At 40.9% G+C, this 24491-nt stretch overlaps 1 protein-coding gene across 2 annotated transcripts in view; it reads right to left on the reverse strand.

Annotated features, from left to right (window-relative positions):
• The window catches only part of rap1gds1 (RAP1, GTP-GDP dissociation stimulator 1), a 54598-nt gene extending 30370 nt beyond the window's left edge, over positions 1–24228 (reverse strand). For both annotated transcript variants that reach the window (XM_084042219.1, XM_084042218.1), the window contains exons 1-4: positions 23799–24228; positions 18919–19026; positions 11695–11817; positions 8056–8181 (exon numbers count right to left, since the gene is read on the reverse strand). In XM_084042219.1, coding sequence (XP_083898345.1) covers positions 8056–8181; positions 11695–11817; positions 18919–19026; positions 23799–23802 — 361 coding nt within the window. In that variant the 5' untranslated portion in view covers positions 23803–24228. The remainder of the gene's footprint in view (positions 1–8055; positions 8182–11694; positions 11818–18918; positions 19027–23798) is intronic.
• Between the last annotated feature and the right edge of the window lie 263 nt (positions 24229–24491).

Below are 24491 nucleotides of genomic sequence, written 5' to 3' on the forward strand. Positions count from 1 at the left end.
TCACACTTTTTTTAGTATGCCTCGCTTTCTCCCCCTCGAGTCTCCAGGCGCCGTCATCATCTGACCCCCGCAAGCATGCCTGGGACGCGTGCCTGTTTCCTTTAGCAGGACGGACCCGAGGTGCGGGCCAAGAACATGTGTTATGGGGGGGGGGGAGGAGGAGGCAAGGTGATCCTTAAGACACACATTTAGCGGGGAAAAACGCAGTGCACCATTATCGTTGCTGTCGGGAGGACAGAAACCTCTTATCTCGATATCCTAAAGCAGTGGTTCTCAAACTTTTTCATGTCAAGGACCCCCAAATTGACACTTATTAGCCCGCGGACCCCCATTTGAAAAGATAAGCCAGGGACCCCAATAAGAGAAGATTTATACGGCTTTCTAGCAGTGATTCTCAACCATTTTAATGTCAAGGACCCCCAGTTTGACATGTATTAGGCTACGGACCCCCATTTAATGGCATTTATACCTCTGGGACCCGAATTTATATTATAAAATCAATGATAATTTAACTCTGAGAGTGTACAAATGGAACCAAATGGACCCGTTAGGGTCCATTTGGTTCCATTTGTACACTCTCAGAGTTACAGAACCATAAGGGTCCATTTGGTTCGTATCCATCATTTAGCTGGGGACCCCCTGGAACCGCCTCAAGTACCCCTGGGGGTCCCCGTACCCCACTTTGAGAACCAATGTCCTAAAGCACACAAAGTACGCTAAGTAGGATCTGCTGCTTTTGCTGTGCGTTTGAATTTGAATCCTGATTAAGTAACGGTTTTGGACATGCGAGGTTTCCACCCTGACGGAGACGATAACATTTCTGCAGCTCTAGTGGGGTTTATGGACTTAGAGACAGCCTGGACAATTCTTATTGTGTGTCAACCTTCCTTTTTTTTTTTACCATTTTACACACTACAAACGCGTATTATACGGCACATCTTCTAGAGTAATAGACACACATACCACTTTGAACTGGGCTTTGAATATTTTCGAAGCATTGTTGTAACGACACATATTTTATGGGGGTACCTGTTAGTTTTTCAAATGGGGGGGGTGGGGGGTCTGTGGCCAAATACATATAAAAATGTTGGGGTCCTTGACGTGCAAATGTTTGAGCATCCTAATGTACTGAGAATGCTCCAGCTTCCCACTAAGTAAATCTACTCAAGTAAAAATGTTTGTATACATTTGAAAGCTTGTGAAATGGGACATTCTGCATAATAAGTACTTTCTACTTTTGGTTACTTTAAGTACATTTTGATACCAATACTACTCAAGTAAATTATAATTTTTTGACTTGTATAAGAGTATTTCTACGTTGCAGTATTGATACTTTAGCTTAAGTAAAACATTTGAGTACTTTTTCAACCACTGCTTTTCCACCACAGGAGGCTCAAACTGAGGTGAACGGCAGGCATCAGTAAGACATACAACTTTATGATGACATTCTGATGCAGAGGTATGCAATGCATCATGGTGATGACTACTGCTGTGGGGGGGGGGCTCTCTCCCCATCACTCACTGAGCAGTCTGTGCTTTTTTTCATCTCGCAGGCTTCCATGGATCATGATCGCAGACCCCTGGGTTTCCATTAAAAAACGGTTTTCCAAACACTGGGTTGGCACCCATTTTTGGGCCGCGGACCAATTTTGCGAGTAAATATCCCTTTTTTTCCCCTTTGTTTTATTATTATTATTTCACCTCTTGACTAGCAGTATGTTAAGTGTCATGAGAAAATGTTGTTGCGATTAGGTGCTAAACAAGCTATAAAGTCTTGTCTCCCAAAAAGAGGGTCTCGACCCCCATTTTGGGTCACAGACCCTATTTTATGGGTACATTTTCTACACAAAAAAAGGGCGGATGGGGGATTCCATTTATTGTTTTATTTTTTTATATTTTCAGTGTTTAAAAAATAATAATAAATAAGACTTTGAATAGCATAAATAGCAGATCTACAACCTTACAACATTTTGAGCTACTAGATAAACAAACATTAAAGAAATATATAAAAATGTAATGAAAAAGTAATGGAAAAATCACGGCCCCCTTACGCATTTTTTATATATATTTTTTATGTTTATTTTATTTGAAAGTGAAATATCCCTGTAAGTGATCAATTCATAGCATAGCTTTTGTAAGTTTGGGTCCAAGGGAGACTACATTTGTCTATTGGGTCTCGATCTGAAAAAGTTCGGGATCCCCCCCTGGTCTTTGACGTGTGTACCTCTTCCAGAACCCACTCCTTCCAGCTGCCACTACTTCTGTGCAGACTAGAGATGGCCTTGGCCAGCCAAGCAGGGAGACACAATCAGTCATGCCTCGCTCTGGTAAAAAGGATTTTTTTTTAATGTGGCTTTGCTGCAGTGCAATTGCCCTTCGTGTAGGGGAGAGAGAGAGAGAGAGACACAGTGTCTGTCTGTCGGGCACCGGTGGGATTCGATGCTCGGCCTGCAAAGGGTACAGGCTGCTCTGGAGGCAGAGGAGTCTTGCTGCACCATTGACCTCCACTTTAACCCTAGCGTCCGCATTCTGGGGAACACATTCTGCAAGAATAGCAGATCTACGGGCACTTGGGAGGGATCAAGTGCCTGCCCCCAACGCCATGGGGAGCCATAAGGGACCTACCTCCATCACCCTTCCACCAAGGCCTGTTTACCCTCCAGGTACAGGAGCATTAAAGTGTATAAAGTGTATGTATTGTTTGTCTATGTTGTGTTTAAATTGTGGTCTTTTTATGATGTTTTTTTTCTTATTTTTTTATGTTGCACTGCAAGTAGCTGAGGGGGAACAGTATTTCATATTCTTTATTATTAGGTATATGGGGAAATTGACAAATAAAGTGATTCTGATGGGGTCTAGGGGTTCGGATACACCGAGGTGCATCCAGTTTTGGCTGAGCATCCATTCTATATGGACACAATTTGCAGTGTTCGGGGAGGGAAATGTTTGTCGGTGCACATACTCACACGGATGTTTGTAAGACCAAGTCCTAACGATTTGTGTAACGTGTGAGAGGAACGCTACAGAAACAGGAGATAGACTGCTGCCCTATGGCTCGGCAGGGCTTACTTACTTTACTTTAGCCCTTGGGGATCCCGTTCAACTAAGTATATAGAGTTTAAGTGGTTGACCACATTGAACACATGTAGCATTAAGGAAGGATGCAGCTGTTCCGTAATAGCATATATGGAGCCCCCCTGCCCTACTTTTTTAACAAATGTCTGATCCTGTCACACATACCACTGATATCCACCGTCCTCCAGAAGAGGAGCTATGCTACAGAGATGACAGCTGCAATCAAAAGTCTCCTTGTGTAAAGATACAGGCGCCAACAACCCCTCCCCCAGCAGCTATAGCTTAACCCAGTGGTTCTCAAACCTTTTCATGTCAAGGACCCCCAAATTGATATGTATTTGGCTGCGGACCCCCTATCTGAAAAGGTTTTGAGCCAGGGACCCCCAGGAGAGTAGATGTATGTTATAATAATTCAAAAATATTCTACAATTTCCAGAAATGTTCTATATATTTTTTAATGTTTAAAAAAATACAGCCAACGTGGATTAAGTGGTTAAAATGGTTAAAATGATTATGATGCTATATTAACTACTTTAGCAGGGGACCCTTGTTTCTCATTATGCCCAATATTGATTCCTTCTGTGTTGTAACTGCTGTTGTATCCTACTGACTCACCTACCAGTGAGGAGCCCCCACCGGGAAGACATAGAGCCCCCATAACTCGCTGCTGACAGGCTCCGCCCCCAGCGTAGGTGTACTGTACGTGTAGTGACAATTATCACCCTCCCACATGGTTTCCCTCCCCGCCTGGCTTCCCTCCCACGGTGGATTTGAACTAGGGATGCAAATTATTGATTAATTCATGAATTGATAGTTGACAACCTCATCGATCGACTAATCGATTCATTGATAAGGGGTGTTTTTTAAGACCAAAAGGAAAATTCTTGTCCAAAACCGAAAATGAGTGCAGAAACATAATTGCCTTGATGTATACATTAACGGGCGTCAACGAGCATCAGCTGGACACAGACACACACACCTCCCCTCTGCAGTGCTCTATGGAGTCTGTCTCATTTCTCTTCAAAAGCCCTTGAATATGATGGAATATGATTTAGGATTACTGTGATTAACACATTGCCTGCCAAAAGACGTTTTAAAACGTCTTTCAAATCCAACACATGCCTGCCAAAAACGTTTTAAAACGTCTTAAAAAAAAGGGGGGGAAAATAAAATGTTTGAATTTGTCTTTTTTTTCTTTTTTTGACATCAGAACCAGGAGATAACATGATCCAAAGATGTACTGCTTCATTCACTTCCTGGTTAAAGTATTTGGGAAATATTCGGTATCTCGGCTCCTGTGTTTTACTATGTATTTTTGGCGAGACATGCCATTTTCAACGGCGTATAACAAGCGAACGGGAGGTTGCGTTGAATTTTTTTTCTTTACACGGAAGCACAGTGAAACCCTCCGTGATTGGCAACCATCAGGGGATCGATCATACTGGAGATAAATATTATGTAATCTGAGTTCCCAGAAGTTTTCGCCAGCTCTCGCATACAAACGGGAGAGGCGAGGAACTTCTGGGCCAGAGCCCTGGTATTTGTGCGCGGGATGTAGCTTACGCTCAGAATCTCAGCGGACACGCCTCTTACCGGTCTGAGAGCTGTGCAACTCGTCTAAACAGTCCGACGAGAGGCAAACAGCAGTACACAACAATGGCGGCCGCAATTTCTCAAGGAGAAATTGCTTCCCGTCGCTCCTATTTACATGCAACACCCACTGCATGTGGATCCCGCCCCCTTTTCTTCATTGGCTGTTGATTTGAATCAGAACGCAGTGGCCGCGCCCCTGCTGTGCAGGCGCTGCGCCGTAGTCTCCCAGACTAAATTTATGTGACTACTTGAAAAGTTAAAAAAATCGTTGAAAATGCTGGCAGAGGCTGCAGCCTGTTTTAGAAAACTCCTGGCAGTGAATGTGTTAAGACACTCATAGTTATGGCTATCAACCGGAACCAAAGTCAAAACGTCTATTCTAAGAGAGTTTTACTGCTGCGGTCTCTCTATAGAGCCATGGTGTCCTTCAACGGCAGCATGTGACGGCCCGCCTGCCTGCCTTCGTCCTTTACTGTCACCAGACTGCCCGAGGAAGCGGTCACCCATGGAGTAGAAGCTGCAGTGACCCTTCAAATGAAGACCAAAGTCCCGTTGTCGAGGAGCTTTCATATAGAACTCCTGGGGTACTTGACCCATGAAGCTAGATACTGTGACCTATCGGAAGATAAACGCTATCTAAGATCGAAGAACTGAAACGGTTGACTGATGTATATACATAATTAGGAACACGACCCACAAAAACGCAGTTGAGCGGAACACTTCGCCAGACCTATATTGATGCATGTGCATCACTGGTTTCTTTCAAAATTGTCTTGAAAAAACATCTATAAAAAGGAGATCACAAGGGGAGGTAAATGTAAATGAATTAAAGTCATTCACTGTGGTTTTTTCCTTCTTTTTCTCCTTTGTTCATATAGTTTGTATTTGTTGATGACATGTAGGCTATTATTGTGTCAATGTTGTATGCTAATTTAGCCCAAAAAATCAAACCCTGATCACAAGGATTCACAGCAGTTCCATGTGACAGCATTGTCATGCGACTGTGTGACACCCTAATAAAAGAATAACGCTCCGACTGCCGTTTTCTAGGTCAGCATCTCCTTAATGGATTCACCCTGGAGCACACCGTAAAGCTCCTAGCTAGGCATGGAACGATTCACTCAACTTCACACGATACGATACGATTCAAATCACGATATTAGGTTCACAATACGATTTTTTAAACACCACATTATTTTCCAGACAAATGACCGAAAGATCTTTACTTTTTTTTTATTTGAATCAATTTTAATCGATTTGCGATACATCGTTACAAGCCCTATCCTAGCATCACGTCTGGATCCGAACAGATTCACCCTGGAGCACACAGTAATGCTCCTAGCATCACGTCTGGATCCAAGTAGACCAAAGAAGGCAGTATATTCCTCTGTTAGCTCTCTGGTGCCCTGGAGGAAGTAGGGCAGGGCAATAAATATATCAATATTACATTTATATTATAATATGAGACTAGAGATCGTCTGGGATTTTGTCGCTGTCGGGCAGAAACCTCTTATCTCCATATTTCATTTTTTTGTATTTTCTCACAAATGAACGCCCTACTTGATCATACTACAGCGTCACACAACAAGTAGCAGATCTACAAGCTCGAAACACGGCGCGAAGCAACGCGTTTTCAGCTTGTAGATCTGATACGTTTGAATTTGAATCCTTAAAAGTAACAAAAATATGAGGTTTCCACCCAACAGAGACGATATCATAATACCGTGATATGGCATAAGTGTATTTTCCTGGTTTTAATCACTTATGCTTTAGTTTATATATGTTTTTTTTTTTTTTGAGTGGTGCCAACTACTCCTACATTTGACTTTGTCCGTGTGTCCGTATGTCCGTCCGTCCGTATGTCCGTCCGTCCGTATGTTTGAGCACGGCTGATTGGTCAAGCTTCACGTGACACGTGACAATATGTTGTCACGTGTCACGTGACAACATATTGTTGCGGATGCAACCAGTTACACTTTCAAAGACACCACTCTCTTCACACTGGGTGTGATTTTTTTTTTAGAAGGTCCACAAGCTCCCAAAAAAAAGGTAAAGAAAAAATAATATATATAAAATAGATATTATCATCATCATAGTACGATCACAATACTGACGTATTTGAAGTATTTGGTGAAAATTAGTGATATTTGATTGTATCCATAGATCTGCTATTTCTGTTTGAAGAAAATTCATATTATTATCACAATCGGGTTCTGAGCCGATGGTTGACAAAACATTGACAGAACATATAATGACAAATGGTGACAGACTTAAAGACGTGGTGAAATGAAAAACACGTTTTTCACACTTTTAGAGCACATCCGTGGGCATAATATTATGGACAGACATACCTAACAAAAGATGCCAAAAACGTTGAAAAAAAGGTTAAAAAAAGCCAATCTTAATTACTTTCTGTCAAAGGATTGTAAACGAATCTTGGTTTCATTCTCCTGTTTGATTCCCATACAGCTGCACGTTCCTCCAAACACACCTGATTTTAATTATGATATGATATTATGATATTCCCGTTTTGAATCTCATTCACGATGACGTCGTGATGATATGTATCTGAAAACAATTTAGGTTAGAAACAAGAAAAATAGAAACAAACAACATTCATTCGTCATCTCTCTCTCCCTTAGGCAGCCTGAGCGGCAGGCTACAAACACAAGCCCTCTGCTGCACAGCTGCAGTGAGTCAGGTGCCAGCGTTCCCACAGCCTGAAGGGATGGGACCTTCCGATTGGTTGAGACGACGTTTCCGACTGAAACTTCAAAATAAAATGCCTGAAAAAAGCCATTTCCCCCACGACTTTAATTCAGGGAATATAATGACAAATCGTGACAGAAACTCACGTGACACTCAAACCCCAGCATCCTTATCGTGTGGGGAAGGCTTTCGCAGGAAAATAGCAGATCGACAAGCTCACAACGCGCTGAGAGCTTGTCGATCTGCTATTTTCAGCAAAAAGCCTTCCCCACAATAACAGAAAACGGAAACGACACTAGTACAGAGCCCTGAGGGACTCCGGGGTCAACCACATGGTGTTTTTTTAACCCATTAAGCCCTGGAACGCATCTGTGTCATTTTTAGATTTGAGCTGAAAAGCATTATTTTACACTTTGGCTAATCAATTGTTTTTTTAAATCGAACATTTTTAACTCAAATCTTTGCTTCTGGGACCCCCTGGAACAAAATATTTTGAGATGGGGGTCCGCGGCCAAATGCATAAAAATGTTTTGGGGTCCGTGACATGAAAAGGTTTGAGAACCACTGGCATCGCAACAGAAGTTTTTTTCAAAAAACTGTTTGTAGAATCAGATCCTCAGGCCTTAAGTGGTTAAGGTGCTCGTTGGTTCCTCCAGGAGGAAGCGGTCTGCTACTTACGGCTGTCGTAGCAGATGTTCCCCAGGGCCCGGCCCGTCTGCAGCAGCACCTCCTGGTCCGAGGAGCTGAGGAGGTGAACCAGTGGCGGGATGAGACCGGCCTCCACACAGGGACTCCTCATGAACTCTGGGGAGGAGGAGAGAGGACAAAATGTCAAGAGGAATGTATTGATTGATTTATTTGTTCTGGACAACAGAATGTTTTTACATAATGCATAATGTATGCATTAGTTCTTTCCATGGAAGAAAGGTGACAAATAGTTGTTGTGCCGGTGAGGTAAGAGACCCTAGGGTGGCTTAGACGAGAACCTCACCGTTTACATTACATACAATTTGAATGTATTAAAGGTAGGGTAAGTGATTTGCTTTGGTTAAAATAAGTGTTAAATAGCTCTATATTGTGATAGTACTCATTGCTATAGAGTGTTTGTTCAGTATTAGGAGTCTCCTTGTCTCTCCAGCTCTTTATTAAACAGAAAATGCATTTTTGTTTCAGTTTCATTTCCAATTTTATCCAACCAGGACAGAGGACTCAATCAGGATACAGATTAAACAAGTGAAATTGGACGTGATGACATTAAGAAATGAGCAGACAAAACTGGAACTGGAACACTATAAAAAATTAAGCTTAAACATTGATACTTTCTCCTGATTGGCTGAGATTTTGACACCTACCGAAAAATGTATTTTCTGTTTATTAAAGAGCTGGAGAGACATGGGAGACATCTGTTACTGAAAAAACACTCTATAGCAATGATTACTATCAGAATATAATGCTTTTAACAAAATACTTTTTGTTTTAACCCAAAAATATCACTTACCCTACCTTTAACTAAAATACAAAACAAAAAAGCAAGAAAAAAAGATGATAAAGTAAAAGAAAAATAGAACAACAAAAATATAAAAGTACATACTGAGAAGAAAAGACAAAATACATACAAAGCAAAGACATAATGCTACTACTCATGTAAAACATGAAAATAGGTTTTAGAATATCCATAACATGACAATATTATGGATGTCTATCCTCTAAATACCCACTTGAGTATTCAATGTAATTTATGTATTAGACTTTTGTAAGTAGGTAGGGAGGATGTGGAAGGATGTGGAACACTCCGCTCTGTGTGGAACTCACTGGGGAATGTAGTGGCTCAGGTGGTAGAGCGACCGGCTTGGGAGTCGCCAGGTTCCACAATGTAGGCATTTAACAGATGCTCTTTATCCAGAGCTACTTACAATAGGCAAGGTAAACACATTATATCGTTGCTGTCGGGGCAGAAACGCCCTTATCTCCATATTTTAAATGTTTGTGTTTTTTTCTGTAAATTAACGCCCCTACTTGATCATACTACAGCTTCACACAAAAGCATCAAAAGTAGCAGATCCACGGGCACCTAGGCTACAATGTGGCCTGACAGTGTGTCGTGGGTTCGAGTCCCGTTCCCGACGGCCTTTGCTGCATGTCACTCTCCATCTCTTTCTCCCCATTTCTTATCAGCCTACTGTCCGGTCAATAATGGCATTAAAGCCCCAAAAAATATTATTTTTTTTAGCCTGTAGATGTGCTACTTTTGAATTTGAATCCTGAAAAGTAACAGTTTTGGACTTGAGGTTTCCATATATCCTACTATAATTCTAGTAACCTCTGTCTGTAGTGGTGAGTGAGTGAGTGAGTGAGTAGGTGAAGCTACCCGGTTCTCCTCAGTGGCTGGACCAATTGCTCTGATTTTGCACACAGCCATGGACCATTACCATCTGAACTTAACTGTGAAGCCCGTTTTTTAATTTCATCAAATCTCAGCTTCTTATTAGCGTTTATGTGTAAAACACTGTCGCCATGGTTACGGGGCTGCCCAGCTATGGGACGAACTGCCTCCCGGGTTGCCAGATCATGTGCGCATATCCCCCCACGGATGCGTCGACCGGGTATGGTCTAGTATTTATAAAGCAAACATTTGTAACTCAAATCTTTGCTTCTGGGGGTCCCTGGAACAAAACATTTTGAGATGGGGGTCCATATATACATATCTAAAAATGATTTCTAAATCCTAACGGTATGTTGCTGTATCAGTGGTGCTCCGACATTTCCATGTCAAGGACCCCAAAATGATATGTTTTTGGCCATGCACACATGGTTCCTGAGATCCACATGTTTCAATTTATTCCGACTCTCAAAATTCACGACAGTTCTTCTGTGGCACTTTTTCTTCCCCCTGTTTGGGTTTTTGTTTTGCTTCTGCTGCTAAAAATACAAAAGAGGAAGAAGGGAAGGAGGTTTTTGATTCATAACACACTGAAAGTAGAAACTCAATCCACTCAATCAGCTGAAGGTGCTTCTGCAGAAAGTGGCAGGAAAGTTGGGATGATTGCATATCATTTGGGAGATATTACTCACTTAGCAATCAATTAAATTGATGATGAAAAATAATCAAAATTGTAATAAAAATATTGATTAATAATGTATCCCTATTTTTGGCATGTCATTATAGGTGAAATGTAAAAAAAACAGTATTTAAAAATAGCCGCTATTGTGAAAATAGCCGATCTACAAGCTCACAACACGTCAATGCTTTGTGAGCTTGTAGATCTGTTATTTTCACTATTTTTGAACGACACCGTGTGTCATCACAAAAGGCTTTTTTCAGCTTCACGTTCAAACATAAATATTAAAAAAACGAAATAGCGTCTAAAACCCAATATATTATTTTTATTTCAGTCTGCTAACGATATTGCAATTTCGATGCCAGTACCGATATGCTGACCGATTAATTGTGCATCCCTAACAGAAGCAATGGCAAAAACATTGATAGAAACAAAACAAAGACGATAGCAGTGTGTGTGCCATTGTCTGACATAAAGGGAACTCTGGGAACTGCCCTGATGGATACAAATGAAAAGAAAAAATGGAACTGTCTAGAGGGGGATTTGCTTTTAGCACAGCGGTCGTTTGGCTACCTCGAGACGTTTCCGGGAACGGTGGCATATAAATGCCAGTGTGCTTTGTGCCAAGCCCTGGCACAGTGGTGCCCGAGTCATCATTAGCTCAAGAAAAAACCCATTCATTACCAGCGGTGCAACAAGGATTCAGATTATTTTCACTTAAGTAACAGCAATTGCACAATGTAAGGATACTCTGTATACACATACTTTTGGGGGGGTGGGGTCCTTGACATGAAAACGTTTGAGCACCACTGATATTATAGCAACATATGTTTTTTTCAGAAAACTGTTAGGATTTAGAAAACATTTGTAGAATCCCCAGGACCAAAGATTTGAGTTATAAATGTTCGCTTTAAAAATATACATATTCAAAGATTTGCACACATTTTCAAGATTTAAAAAAAATAGAAGATCGTAAGCTCATAGCGCGGCACTCTGTGCCGGATTAAAAACCATTGTAATGCCCGGGGGCTACGACCAGGTTTCCGTGACAGTATTCTAGCACTGATCTGGACTTTATTTTTAACAATCCGGTCTATTTTCTCTTCAAAATGGCGGTCGGGTGAATATGACACAAAGAGCAACAGAAACAAACACAACAAATATAATGGTATACTGACGAGTGGAGGAAGAAAAAGTGAGGATGCTCCTCCTTCCTGGATGTGGGTGTGGATGGAGCGTGGAAAGACGGGAACCTCACCGTTTTTGGCCAGCTCGGCGATGATGTTGGCTACTTTGGGGGTACAGGACGACTTGGCCGTCAGTAGCGTGGGCAACAGGGGGAGCACTCCCATCTCCCGCATCTTCACACTGGCCTCTGTGTCTGCGGGAGGGAGGGGAGCAGGGGTAGAGCAACGGTTAAACAAACTGACTGATTTAATTGATAATAACAAAGTGTTTTTTTTTTAAGTCTAATGCTGCATTCACACGGGCAGATACAAAGATACAGTCTAGTCTACCATTCATTTTCAATGGAAGCCATCAACATAAAAATACAAAGCAACATCCAACGTTTGTAGCTGCTACAAAAGGTACAAATTCAAGTTGAGCTGGGTTCAACTTCCAGATACAAAGATGACACAGAGCTTGATGACGTCAACGACCGTGTTGAGCAACACAGCTACAAAGCGACACATATGCTGTGTATCTTTGCATCTTTGTATCTGCGCGTGTGAACGCAGCAATACAAAGACCAGTGTGTCCCAAACGCCGGTTCGGTTTGAGCCCCATGTTTGGGTCACGGACGCATGTTTACGGGTGACAAGTGAATATTATCCCTTAATAGGCCCTTAATACACTGTCCTAAACAATGTTGTTTTACAGTTACTGATGGTCTACTGCATGGGTCTTCAACAGGGGGTCCGGGACCATTAAAGCCATTAAAGCACCCTAAGGTCTATTCATCAAAATGTGCACAGACTCAGAGCAACTACCTTTACATCAGTGGTTCTCAAACCTTTTCATGTCAAGGACCCCCAAAATGACATGTATTTGGCCACGGACCCCGCCACCTGAAATAGTTTAGTGCCAGGGACCCCCCGAAGAGAACATTTGTGTAAAAAAATAAATAAAAAAAATTCAAACACTTTCAAGATTTTTCTTGCAGCGCGGCACAAAGTCACGCGCTGTGAGCTTGTACATCTGCTATTTTTAAATAGCCAAAATATAAAATGTTGTATCAAATGTTCACAGAGCAACTTTTAAATACATTTGAAAACTACTGCTACCTCTGTGCTTTTATATACACTTGACAATTGTTGCAAATTTGCCTCACAGATTCTATACCAATGAAATAATGCTATTTGTAAAAAAAAGAAAAAGAAAAAAAAGAAGCTTCATACCAAGTTATGCTTACATGTAAAGTATACAGTTACTGCTTCTAACAGCAAATACACAATTATCCTGGTTGTGGCAAGCTGGTTTGTTTTATAAAATGTGACACCTCTCTTTATTACTTTTATGTATTGTGTTGTATTCTGTTTGAATTATTTTTGTACATACATTTAATAGTCTTGATTTATGTTTGTTTGTTTTATGTTTGACAATGTAAACTAAACATATGTTTTCTCATGCCAATAAAGACCCTTTGAATTGAATTGAATTGAATTGGAATACTTCCAAGTTAGTGTCAAATGTCTCAACAGTCAACAGACATTGATGAGACAATCAGCTAAATATGGTGATCAAGCTTTGAAAGCTTCTTATCAAGTCGCATGGAAGGAAAAAAAGAAACAAGGTTTGACACGAAACACAAGTTAATACAATATGCTGCTTTGTGTCTCTGAGCTAAAGGGTCCTTGACCTGAAAAACGCTGAAGACCCCTGGTGTATTATCGTCTGCTTAAGAATGATTTTACATCCATTCTAGTAGTCTTTTCGGTGAAACCCCTGGTAGCTCAGTTGTCGGTTAGAACTGTGATTCCCAGAATTCAATTCGAAACAAAACCATGAAATTTGTGGATCGGCAAATTTTTGAAACATTAAAAAAAAAAAAACATCATTTTGAATCATTTCGAAAGTAATTTTTTATCATTTTGTTTACAACACAAATGTTGTTTTAAGATGCTCCCTGGCACAACATACTTTCAGATGGGGGTCTGCGGACAAATATTGGGGGTCCTTAACATGAAAATGTTTGAGAACCACTCAACTAAATAATGATTGTGCTCATAGTGTAAGCTTGAATTTCATATCACACACCATATGTACTCCTGTCATTTGCACCAGCAAAGCATTTTATCAGATCATTTTTATTTTCAAATAGATCATTTTACAAAAATCAATAACGTTTTATAATGGATTAAATCAATGCGTTCGCTCAGGTTTTGCAGCCCCCTACTTACACAAAAAAATCCTAATAATCAAAAGTCTGCAACGCCACAAGCATTCGTAAAATTGAGATGACTCAGTCCAGTATAGGGGGAAAACAGCGTTTCGGCTGGAGATTGGGTTTTAAACAAGAAGTGCCCATTCAACACCTACGCACTACGCAGCTGGTGCCTGGCCAGGGCTGACAAGCTGTCCTAAATGCCTGGCGTCAGGCTGATATTGGCAGCCAACAGCTGAGGCCTCGAGACCGCCAGACAAAACCCGGTGACAAATGACCGTCCTCTGTCCCCTTTCTCCTTTCCTCTATTCAATCTCGGAAGCCATTAACATCCTTTTTCTGGACAACAACTAATCACTAAGCAGTTAGTTCTGGCTTAAAATGTCCACCCCGTGAACTCACAGGTCCACATCAAGGGGAGAATGAGGTACGCTAGATTTGATTTGTCTTTTTTTTGTGTTTTATCCCTGGCGCTAGTGGTGGCGGGGCTCTTAAGGCAGTAGTTCTCAATCTGTTTTTGTGCCGAGGATCCCCAAATTGATATATATTTGGCCGCGGACCCACATCTGAAAATGATTTGTGTTAAAAAGAAATCTAAATTATGGTGATTGATAGAAGAACGTTGCGATGGGAACGATGTACGAAAGCGAATTTCACCCACTTTTTTACCTTGTAAACCTGTGATGTGACAATAAACCTGATTCTGATTATGAGAAGACTTTAAACTAGCGACTAGAAGCATATAGCATTTATGACAATGTTTATTAAGGTAATACAATCAAGTGTAAAGTTTGGCCAAAAACCCATGCGCTTGAATAGAGCCTAATTGCTTCTGCTACCAGCAGGGGTGAAACAGCGAGACTACAGGCCATTCATTTGAACTGTCACACTTCCTATATAGCCTCAATTTACAAGCCAGATGCTAGCCCCTTGGACAACACAGAGAAAATGTGTGTGTGGCATTTGGCATAAGAACGAAATTGGGGAGAAAAAAGGGGTAAAAAAAGAAATGAAAAAATAAATCCTGTGAAACATATTTCTCCAGTTTAACAGCACATCATCCAATGAAGCCGCAGGAGGGATTATTAAAACCATAAAGGACACAAGGGCGTTCAGCCGTTCACACATGGGATTCTGGGCGCTGGAAGCCATGGTGGAAAAACATAATACCAAATATTACAGGCCTATCGTTCTTGTAAACAAAAGTGTGAGGTGGTCAAAAAGCTTATACAAATTACAATATGAATAACATGCAGACGTCACAACTTTGAACTCTGTTGGACATTTGAAGTTGCAGAAATATCTAGGCATGTTGATGCAGACACAGTATTAACACTCAAGAGCTTCTATGGCCAGAGAGAGAGAACGAGAAAACTATATATATGTTAACATTACTGTAACAAGTGAGAGGGAGGGAGAGAGGGACAGACATTGAGAACAAGAGACCAAGGTAGGGCAAGTGATATTTTGGGTTGTGGCCCCAAAATATCAAAAAGAACTGAAAAACTAAAAGTTTTTTGTTAAAAGGTTTAAGCTCTATATTCTGATAGTAGTCATTGCTATAGAGTGTTTGTTTAGTAGCAGGGGTCTCCATGTCTCTCCAGCTCTTTAATAAATAAAATACATTTTCAGATGGGTTGCCAATTTCCGCCAATCAGGAGGGGGTACCCATTTATCAGCTTCAAATTGACAGTGTTCCAGTTCCAATTTTGTCTGCTCATTTCTTTGTGTCATCAGTTCCAATTTCACTTGTTTGAGCTCCTGATTGGATAAAATTGGTATCCTGACCAGAAAATACATTTTCTGGGCAGACAGGGAGACTCCTGTTACTGAACAGCTATAGCAATGACTACTATCAGAAATAATGATTTAACACGCATTTAAACAAAATAATATCACTTACCCTACCTTTAACATTTCAACATCTAACAGGAGGAAGGGGGATTTTCATTATTATCAAAACATTTTAATGCCTATGATTAGATTACAATGGCAATATGAGTTGTCTAGGATTCTAAACCAAACGTGGGACTTGGGATTGAGTACAAAGACTTGAGGCTTTTACTTGGGACTTGGGGAAAAATGACTTTGTCCCACCTCTGGTGGAACATCTCTAGTTGCTAGAAACGCATTGACAGCAAAACCATAATTTTCCCACCGTACGGGCATAAAAATAACTATTCAGCGCAAAAGATGCAGGCGCACGGCTCACAGTGCTTTTAACCAACAGCACCAAGTACAGCAGTATGTGGCACTGGCAGCCAAAAAAAAAAACACTTTCTGTGGAGCGTGGACACAGGACCAGTTTGCCAAGGCGTTTCTGAAGCATCTGTGCCTGTAGCGATGCGTCTCGGTGTGTCATAGTCTTGTTACGGCATGTAAGATGCTAGCTGTCTATGAGAGGGTGTGTGTGTGCGTGCGCCCGCGCGTGTGTGCGTGCGTGTGTATTTTACTTTTATTATCTTATTTTTCGTGTTATCTTTATTTTATTAAGATCAAGTATTATCCCGAACCCTAATATTATCTTTCGTATCTTGAACTTTTAGCACAGTCTTGCGGAACATTCCACACTAAAATGTCACTGATTGCACCCGTATATGAGGAGCCACGCCATTCCAATGTGTATCCCGAAACCCACATATATATATATATATATATATATACCTTGACCGTTATCTGACCAAAAGTGACACTGGATGTTCTGTTTCTTTTTTGGAGTATTTCAAAAAAACAATCTGCGCCAATAAACAGATGACTGGGGGCATGGCTGAGCTGTGTGTAACATTGATTTTTGGAGATGGCAAAGGGAAGCGCAGAGGCACTTGTTAGCGTGTTCTGAACCAGTGCCAGTGTATGAGGCATCACCATCAGGCTGCCCTGCCCCCCCCTGCCATGCCAACCACCAGGCTGGGGCTGGCAGCCCAGCCATGCATGACGGAAAACTGTGACACAACACTGTCCAGCCCCTTCATGTTGTAAACACCACACCTGATCTGTCTCCTACGATACGTGTTTCACACACTGCTGTCTGTTTTGTGAGGGGTTTTAATGTTAAAGTATTTATGTATTTGTTTGTTTATTCATTTGCTTGCTTTTTTACCCCTTTCTCTACCCCTTTCTTAGTGGCTATGCCAATAGGCTCTATTCACAGCAGCCATATTATGAAGACATTCACAGGTGTTACCAATGATACTAATGAAGGCTCTGTTCCATTCTGGTCAAACAGAGTCAGGGTGCTGATATTGTGCATGTTGGCTCACTGGAAACACTCTGTTACACCAGTAGTGGGTCTACAGTTGGGGTCCAGGGACCCTCATGGGCTTCCAAATGGCCCCTTACAGGTGTGTAACTCTGAGAGTGTACAAATGGAACGGGTCCATTTGGTTCCATTTGTACACTCTCAGAGTTATGGGGCTCGTGGAAACCACTGTGCTACACTAAATGGAACAGAGCCTTCATTATCATTAGTATCATTGGTAACACCTGTGAAGGACGTGATGATATGGCTGCTGTGCATAGAGCCAATTCATTCCTCCCCAGAGTCCCCACACAAATTGGTGCTTAGTCACTGCTGTTGCATCCTCCTGACTCACCTGCCAGTGAGGAGCCCCCACCGAGAGGACAAAAGTAGAGCCTTCGTCCTACTCATCCCGCCCAACACTGGCCATTGACAGGCTCTGCCCCCAGCCCGTAGGAGTATGTGCAGTGACAAATATCACCCTCCCCCCAAACACAGGCCAATTGTATTCATTTATTTACTGTCGCGTCGCGAGCGGCGCGTTGTGAACTTGTAGATCTTCTATTTTCACTACTTCTAATGTTTTTTGTATGTATTTTCTAATGGAATTCAGATGTATTTATGAATAATTGTTGGGGGAAAAAACAAAAAAGAAATTGATTATTATTTTTTTGTATAAGAAGTAAAAAAAAAAGGGATATTTATTTTTTTATCCATCTGATATCTCAAAGTGTGAAACAAATGTCTTAAAAAGGTCAAATAAAGAATCAATGAAGATCTGACAAAAAATATATATATACAATCCAAACAATTTGGCAGTGTTGGCAGGATGAACACCCCACTTTAGGCTACTTTTTATACCTCAGATATTCTGTTATAACTGATCTACAAGCTCAAAACGTATTGAGTTTTTAACCCATGAAGACCTGAGGCCGATTCTACAAAGGCCTTCTATAATCAGTAGTTCTCACACTTTCAAAATTTTGCAAAAGTGTTCAAAAATAGCAGCCCTCTTAAGTGTGTCTGTGGATTTTATAAATAGTGAACCAATGAAAAGTATCAACAAGAGCGTGTGATTAAATAAGAACTACATCGGATCCATTGGAACACAGGTTATTTATTTTTTCCATTTCCTGAAAAAGTTATGTTTTGGGCACAAGGTTTTTGCACCGACAGCAATGATAACAGGATATTGATTTGAGCTGATATTGATTTAAGCTTTAGGACTGGGCACCCTGTGTCAATCCCTAAACAGGGCTAATACGTTCTCTTCCTGAATAACAACAAACATCATTTGTCTTACAGGTAAGGCTCACAACAAGACAGCGAAATCTGGAGTTACCCAGATATTCTATTGGGTAAACATTCCACTCATGGGACTCCCTCTTTATTTGGCGTTTCACCCAAGGTGGGCGTGGTTATATAAACCTAACCCTAACCTCACAGAAAATATCCCAAAAAACAGTAGTTCCCAAACTTTTTTGGTCGTGACCCAAAAGAGAAAATTGATGTCTTCCCGGGACCCAAACTAGTGAAAATAGCCGATCTACAAGCGCATTGTGAGCTTGTAGATTAGCTATTTCCGCCATTTTACCTTTTTTTTCATCAAGTATAAAATGATTAAATATGTCAGTAATTTCTTTGTATATTCAAGTTGTTTGCCACATCTTCCTGGAGAATGTTTTATTACGAAGCCTAAAAGGCCAACATAAATGTAATTATGATTCACATGTTCCAATGTTCAATGCCAGAAACACAATTAAATCGCAATTATTTGTGTGACAATAAATCGTCAACTGGAATTTTGCAACCGTGACGGCCCTAGACACTGAGCAATGAACTAGGGAAGCAGTACTTACTGTTGTGGGCGAGTGCTTTGAGCAGGCAGTCCACACAGCTCTCCACACTGTCACTGGTGCTGTCTGCAGAGGCCAGCTTCAACTTCTCCAGAGCATCACTAAGGTTATCTGGAGACAAAAAAGCACACACAGGGAAAGTTTGAGATAAATCCAAGGACAGAGTGAAACCTGCACCTATAAGGCTATACATGCAGTACACACAGATTTATTTTTATTTTTATTTTTTCATTTTAACCCATTCAATCCGGGAACGCATCTGTATCATTTTAGATAGAAGAGCTATAAGCATTATTTTATACTTTGGCTATTCAAAAATAGCATAATATACAAGCTCATAGCGTGGCACCGAGTGCTGCCCTATGAGCTTGTAGATCTGCAATTGTTTTGATAAATCGTGAAAATCTGTGCAACACACACACGCACACGAAATATCCGAGACGAGTAAGATTGTATGGAAAGATGCTTCTGAACAATATTTATTGCGAGTTTGAAATAGTAACCGAAAATAGCCAATCTATTAAATGAGTTAACAGCGTTCAAATTATTTTAGCCACTTTATCGATATCTATTTTTTGAGAAATCCCTGGCACAAAATATTTTTGAGATGGGGGGTCCACAGCCAAATACATATAATTTTAGTCCTTGACATGAAAACCTCAGCTACCAATATTTACAAGCAACTTCACTGAACAACAAGCCCCGAAGTCGCTTATATAAGCAATGTGTAATTTGTTGATATACAGTATAAGGGAAATAAATCATTACAAAAAACAGTATCTCAGTTATTGGATTAACCTACATGAGCAAGACTAATTTGGTTATTGGTTCCAAATGTCAGTTTGGATATATTTTGGGTTAATTGCCCAGCCCTACGGGCATGTTCGTGCGGACGGAGCACATTTTTTAACCCATGAAGAAGACCTGAGGCAGATTCTACAAAATGCCTTCTAAATCGGTAGTTCTCAAACTTTTTCGTGCCAAGGGCCCCCAAAATGATATATATTTGGCCGCGTGGACCCCCATCTGAAAATGTTTTGTGCCAGGGACCCCCAGAAGAGAAGATTTATGTTTAAAAAAAATCTAAATTATTCAAAATGTTTCAAACACTTCCAAGATTTTTCACAAATGTTCAAAAATAGCAGATGTACAAGCTCGCAGTGTGGCACGAAGTATATCTGTATACAGTATAAATCTGTTATTTTTGAGAACCACTGTTCCAAATAATTGGTTCTGTGGGGGTAGCCCTCCAAGGACCCCTGGCTGGAGGGCTACCAGGGGGTCCCCAGCTAAATTAGTTAATAAAGCGTCACAATAATTTTAACCCCTGTATCTATATGTTATACTTTGCCTAATCAAAAATAGCAGATATACAAGCTCTTTTTAAATCGTGAAAATGTTTGCAAATCTTTGAATACATATATATTTTTAAAGCGAACATTTGTAACTCAAATCGTTGCTTCTGGGGGTCCCTGGAACAAAATATTTTGAGATGGGGTCCGCGGACAAATACATATCATTTTGGGGGTCCTTGATATGAAAAGGTTTGAGAGCCACTGGGTTAAAACGATGCTACAACACTTGTGCGGATGGAGATGGTTTTTCTTTTAAATTATTAGTGTGGTGGATGACTAAGAAACTATGCCCAGAAGTGGAACAGACAGAATATGCCTAACGCTGATGACCTAAAAACGCCCGCAGCACCCAAAAGCAGAATGTGGATTTTTAGTTCATCTTATAAACTTTCTCCTTTCTTTGGTTTTATGGGAAACGGGCTGTCACGTCCCCTTAGAGTTTTCTTATTCACTGAGAAAACCAGAGCTTGAGAGGTCCAGGAGAGAAAAATATCTCGTAGGATTACATGTTTAACCCTGCCTGGGGAAATCATGTAGGGGTGCAACAGTCAAACTTAATCAAAATAATATAATTGATTTTGGGGGGACATTTGGCTGATAACCACTGGTATAGAGGGAAAACAATAGGTAAACTCACGTTCAACATGTTTACAGAAAATCACCGTTCTTCAGTATGGATGCTCCACACATCATTATCATTATAGCTTCCCATCTTTAATTATAGTTATCATTCTTGGTGTGTGGACAGCCTGGCTTTAAATTCCTATGCCAAAGCATGAAGAAAACATACTATTGAATAGGCCTGTCACAATTATGACATAATCGTCTAATCACAATTATTTGAGATAATCCCAAATTATTTTTGCATAATCGTCATAATCATTTCCATATTGAAAAATGTTCATATATTTTCTAATATTAAAAAAGCAGAAATAGCTCAGCTATTTCTGCAATGTTTATATGCATAAAATTATTGAATATGTCAATACTTGCTTTGTATATTTAAGTTATTTGTCATATCTGCCCTGTGCAATTTTTCATTAGGAACAGAAATAATTGTTTTATTCATATGTTCCAACTTCCAATGCCAAACACACAATCAAATTGTTAATCGCAATTATTCGAGTGACAATTAATCGTCATTCGTCAACTTACATTTTGTAATCGTGACAGCCCGAGTTCTGTACACATTTTGTCTAAAAAGCCAAAGAGGGCAGTGCAGCAGCAGCAGCACAGGCAGAAATGGAGAGTAGCCTACTGTAGCTTATTGCATAACAGCTGCTGTGGTGGTGATGGAGGCTATAGCTGCCATCTCTCTATCTACATACAGTATATACCAGTGGTTCTCAAACTTTTTCCATGTCAAGGACCTCCAAAATGATATGTATTTTCATTTCATTTCATTCCCCCCCCCCCTCCGAGTGTGGCGCTATGAGGTTGTATATCTGCTATTTTTGAATAGCCAAACTATAAAATATGGTTAAAGTGGTTCAAATGATTGTGACGGAACCGGTATATATACCGGACCACACTTTAAGAACCAATGATATATACCACAATCAGCAAAACAATATGTACTGTTGTTTGAACGACGTGAGGTGGAATCATTGTTGCCACTGGAGAGATATACACCACTCCAACTCACATTACCTACCTGCACAAAACAATACGCACACTATAGTAAACAACAATGCTTATTCTGCATACAAACAGCATTGTCAGAGGAATACTTGGCCATCACTTAAAAGCGACACAGTAAAATTCTCAAGTGTTCATTTGTAACTCGGAGAATGTACAAATATAACCGGGGTCCATTTGGTTACATGTATACATTCTCAGTTAAAATAAAGCTGCAATCAGCAAGTTGCTTGTTATGTCCTTCTAGCTGGGATTTGAACCCACATCTCCCTCATGGGAGACCAAACTTCTACCGCTCTTCCAAGACAGATTCCTTGCCTGTCCAGATGGGATTTTGTGTTCATGGGCTTCAGCCAGTACTTCTTATAAACCTTGTGAACCAGTATGTGTCCAATCCTACCAGGGTGTGTAAACGTTTCAGAGTGAAGAGTACGGAGACCACAACCAACCTGCACATGTGCTAGTTATATAGTTATATTGTATTAAAAAGGTAGGGTAAGTGATATTCTTTGGTTAAAATAAGTGATAAATAGCTCTATGCTGATAGTACTCATTGCTATAGAGTGTTCAGTAACAGGAGTCTCTGTCTCTCCCGCTCTTTATTAAACAGAAGATTTCAGGTTGGGGTATCAATGTTAACCAATCAGGATAAAGAACTCAGACAGGATAGAGATTAAACAAGTGAAATTGGAAGTGATGACACAAAGAAATGAGCAGACACAATTGGAACTGGAACACTACAAAAAAGGAAGGTGACGAATGGGTACGCTCTCCTGATTGGCTGGCTGACATTTTGCAACCCACCTGTAAATGGATTTTCTGTTTATTGAAGAGCTGGAGAGTCTTAGAGACTCCTGTTACTGAACAAACACTCTATAGCTATGATTACTATCAGAAAATAGTGCAACAAAAAAACGTTTTGTTTTAATTAAAAAATATCACTTACACTACCCTTACACTTTTTTAAACATAAATACGGTACTCTACCATTAACATTAACATGTTCTACCATACAGATGTGGCAGTTATATTGAATTAACATACTCTAGTTATATTGTATTAACATGCTCTACCTACAGATGTGGTAGTTATGTTGTATTAACATACTCAACCATACAGATGTGGTACTGTAGTTATAACATATACTCTACCATACATGTGTACTAGTTGTGTCGTAATGACTTACTCTACCAGCACACAGACGTAATATTAGTTATATTGTATTAACATACTCTACCATACAGATGTGGTAGTTATATTAACATACTCTACCATACAGATGTGGTAGTTATATTAACATACTCTATACAGATGTAATAATTACACTGTAATGACTTACTCTACCATACAGATGTAATAGTTAGATTGTAATGACTTACTCTACCATACAGATGTAATAGTTAGATTGTAATGACTTACTCTACCATACAGATGTAATAGTTAGATTGTAATGACTTACTCTACCATACAGATGTAATAGTTTTGTAGCCTAATGACTTCCTCTACCATACAGATTGGTTAAAACAACGTTTCATTCATTTAAAAAAAAAAGAGTACCAGATTGCATCCTTATGGCTGTAATGGTGAAGCTTAGGGCTTCCTCATCCTCCTCCTACAACCACAACACAACACATCAGCACAACTCTACGCTATAAAGCCTCTAAACGGAGCAGAACCAAAGCAGGTTATAATAATCGCCATCTCCCAAAAACAGTCACATTAATCGATCATCCACTGGGGCACCACCACCACCAGCACAGACCCTTGTTTAGTGCCATGGCTACACTGCCTCCATTCATTTAGTACATGGAACCTAGCGTTAGCATAGGGTTAGCTTAGCCAAGGGGCTACCACCACCACCACCACCATCCACCCACCACCACAACTCACCCATAGCGGCAGCAGCAGCAGCAGCTAGGCTATAGACGAGCCTATAGACGAGTATCCGAGAATCTCAAGATCCGGGATCCGGGGCGATCAAACTCAAGTCACAGTCAGTCAGAAAAAGGAAGCGCCGACGGCTGCTGTTGTTGTTGTCTGAGAGAGTCTCCAGTCGAGGTTTGATTTGAATGAAGGAGCGGCTCCTCCAGCAGCACAGGCGGATCCGAGCTCCAGTCCGTGCCGTCCGTCGGACCGACTAGACAGTCGGGTCGGGTCGCTGGTGCCTGGGCCGCGGGGTGGATGGATGGAGGAGGATAGTTGGGAGGAGGAGGAATGGAGGATGGCTGGATGCTCTCTCACACCAACATACACACACTCACACACCCATACACACAGGCACGCACGCACCGCACGCACCGCACGCACACACAGTCACACACTCAGCGGTGGTTGGGTCTTTAAGACATCCGCCTTCCTCGCATGTCGACGCGGCCACCACGCAGCAGGAAGGACGGGGCTGCTCTCTCTCTGTGTGTGTGTGTGTGTGTGTGTGTGTGTGTGTGTGTGTGTGTGTGTGTGTGTGTGTGTGTGCGCGCGCGCGTGCGTGCGTGCGTGCGTGCGTGTGTGTGTGTGTGTGTGTGTGTGTCAGACAGTGTTGCCAGATGATGAAGTAAGCAACCGGGTGTATGAAAACAAGCCCAA

Source organism: Gymnoscopelus microlampas (assembly GCF_963454915.1).
Source record: "Gymnoscopelus microlampas genome assembly, chromosome: 19".
NCBI lineage: Eukaryota > Metazoa > Chordata > Actinopteri > Myctophiformes > Myctophidae > Gymnoscopelus > Gymnoscopelus microlampas.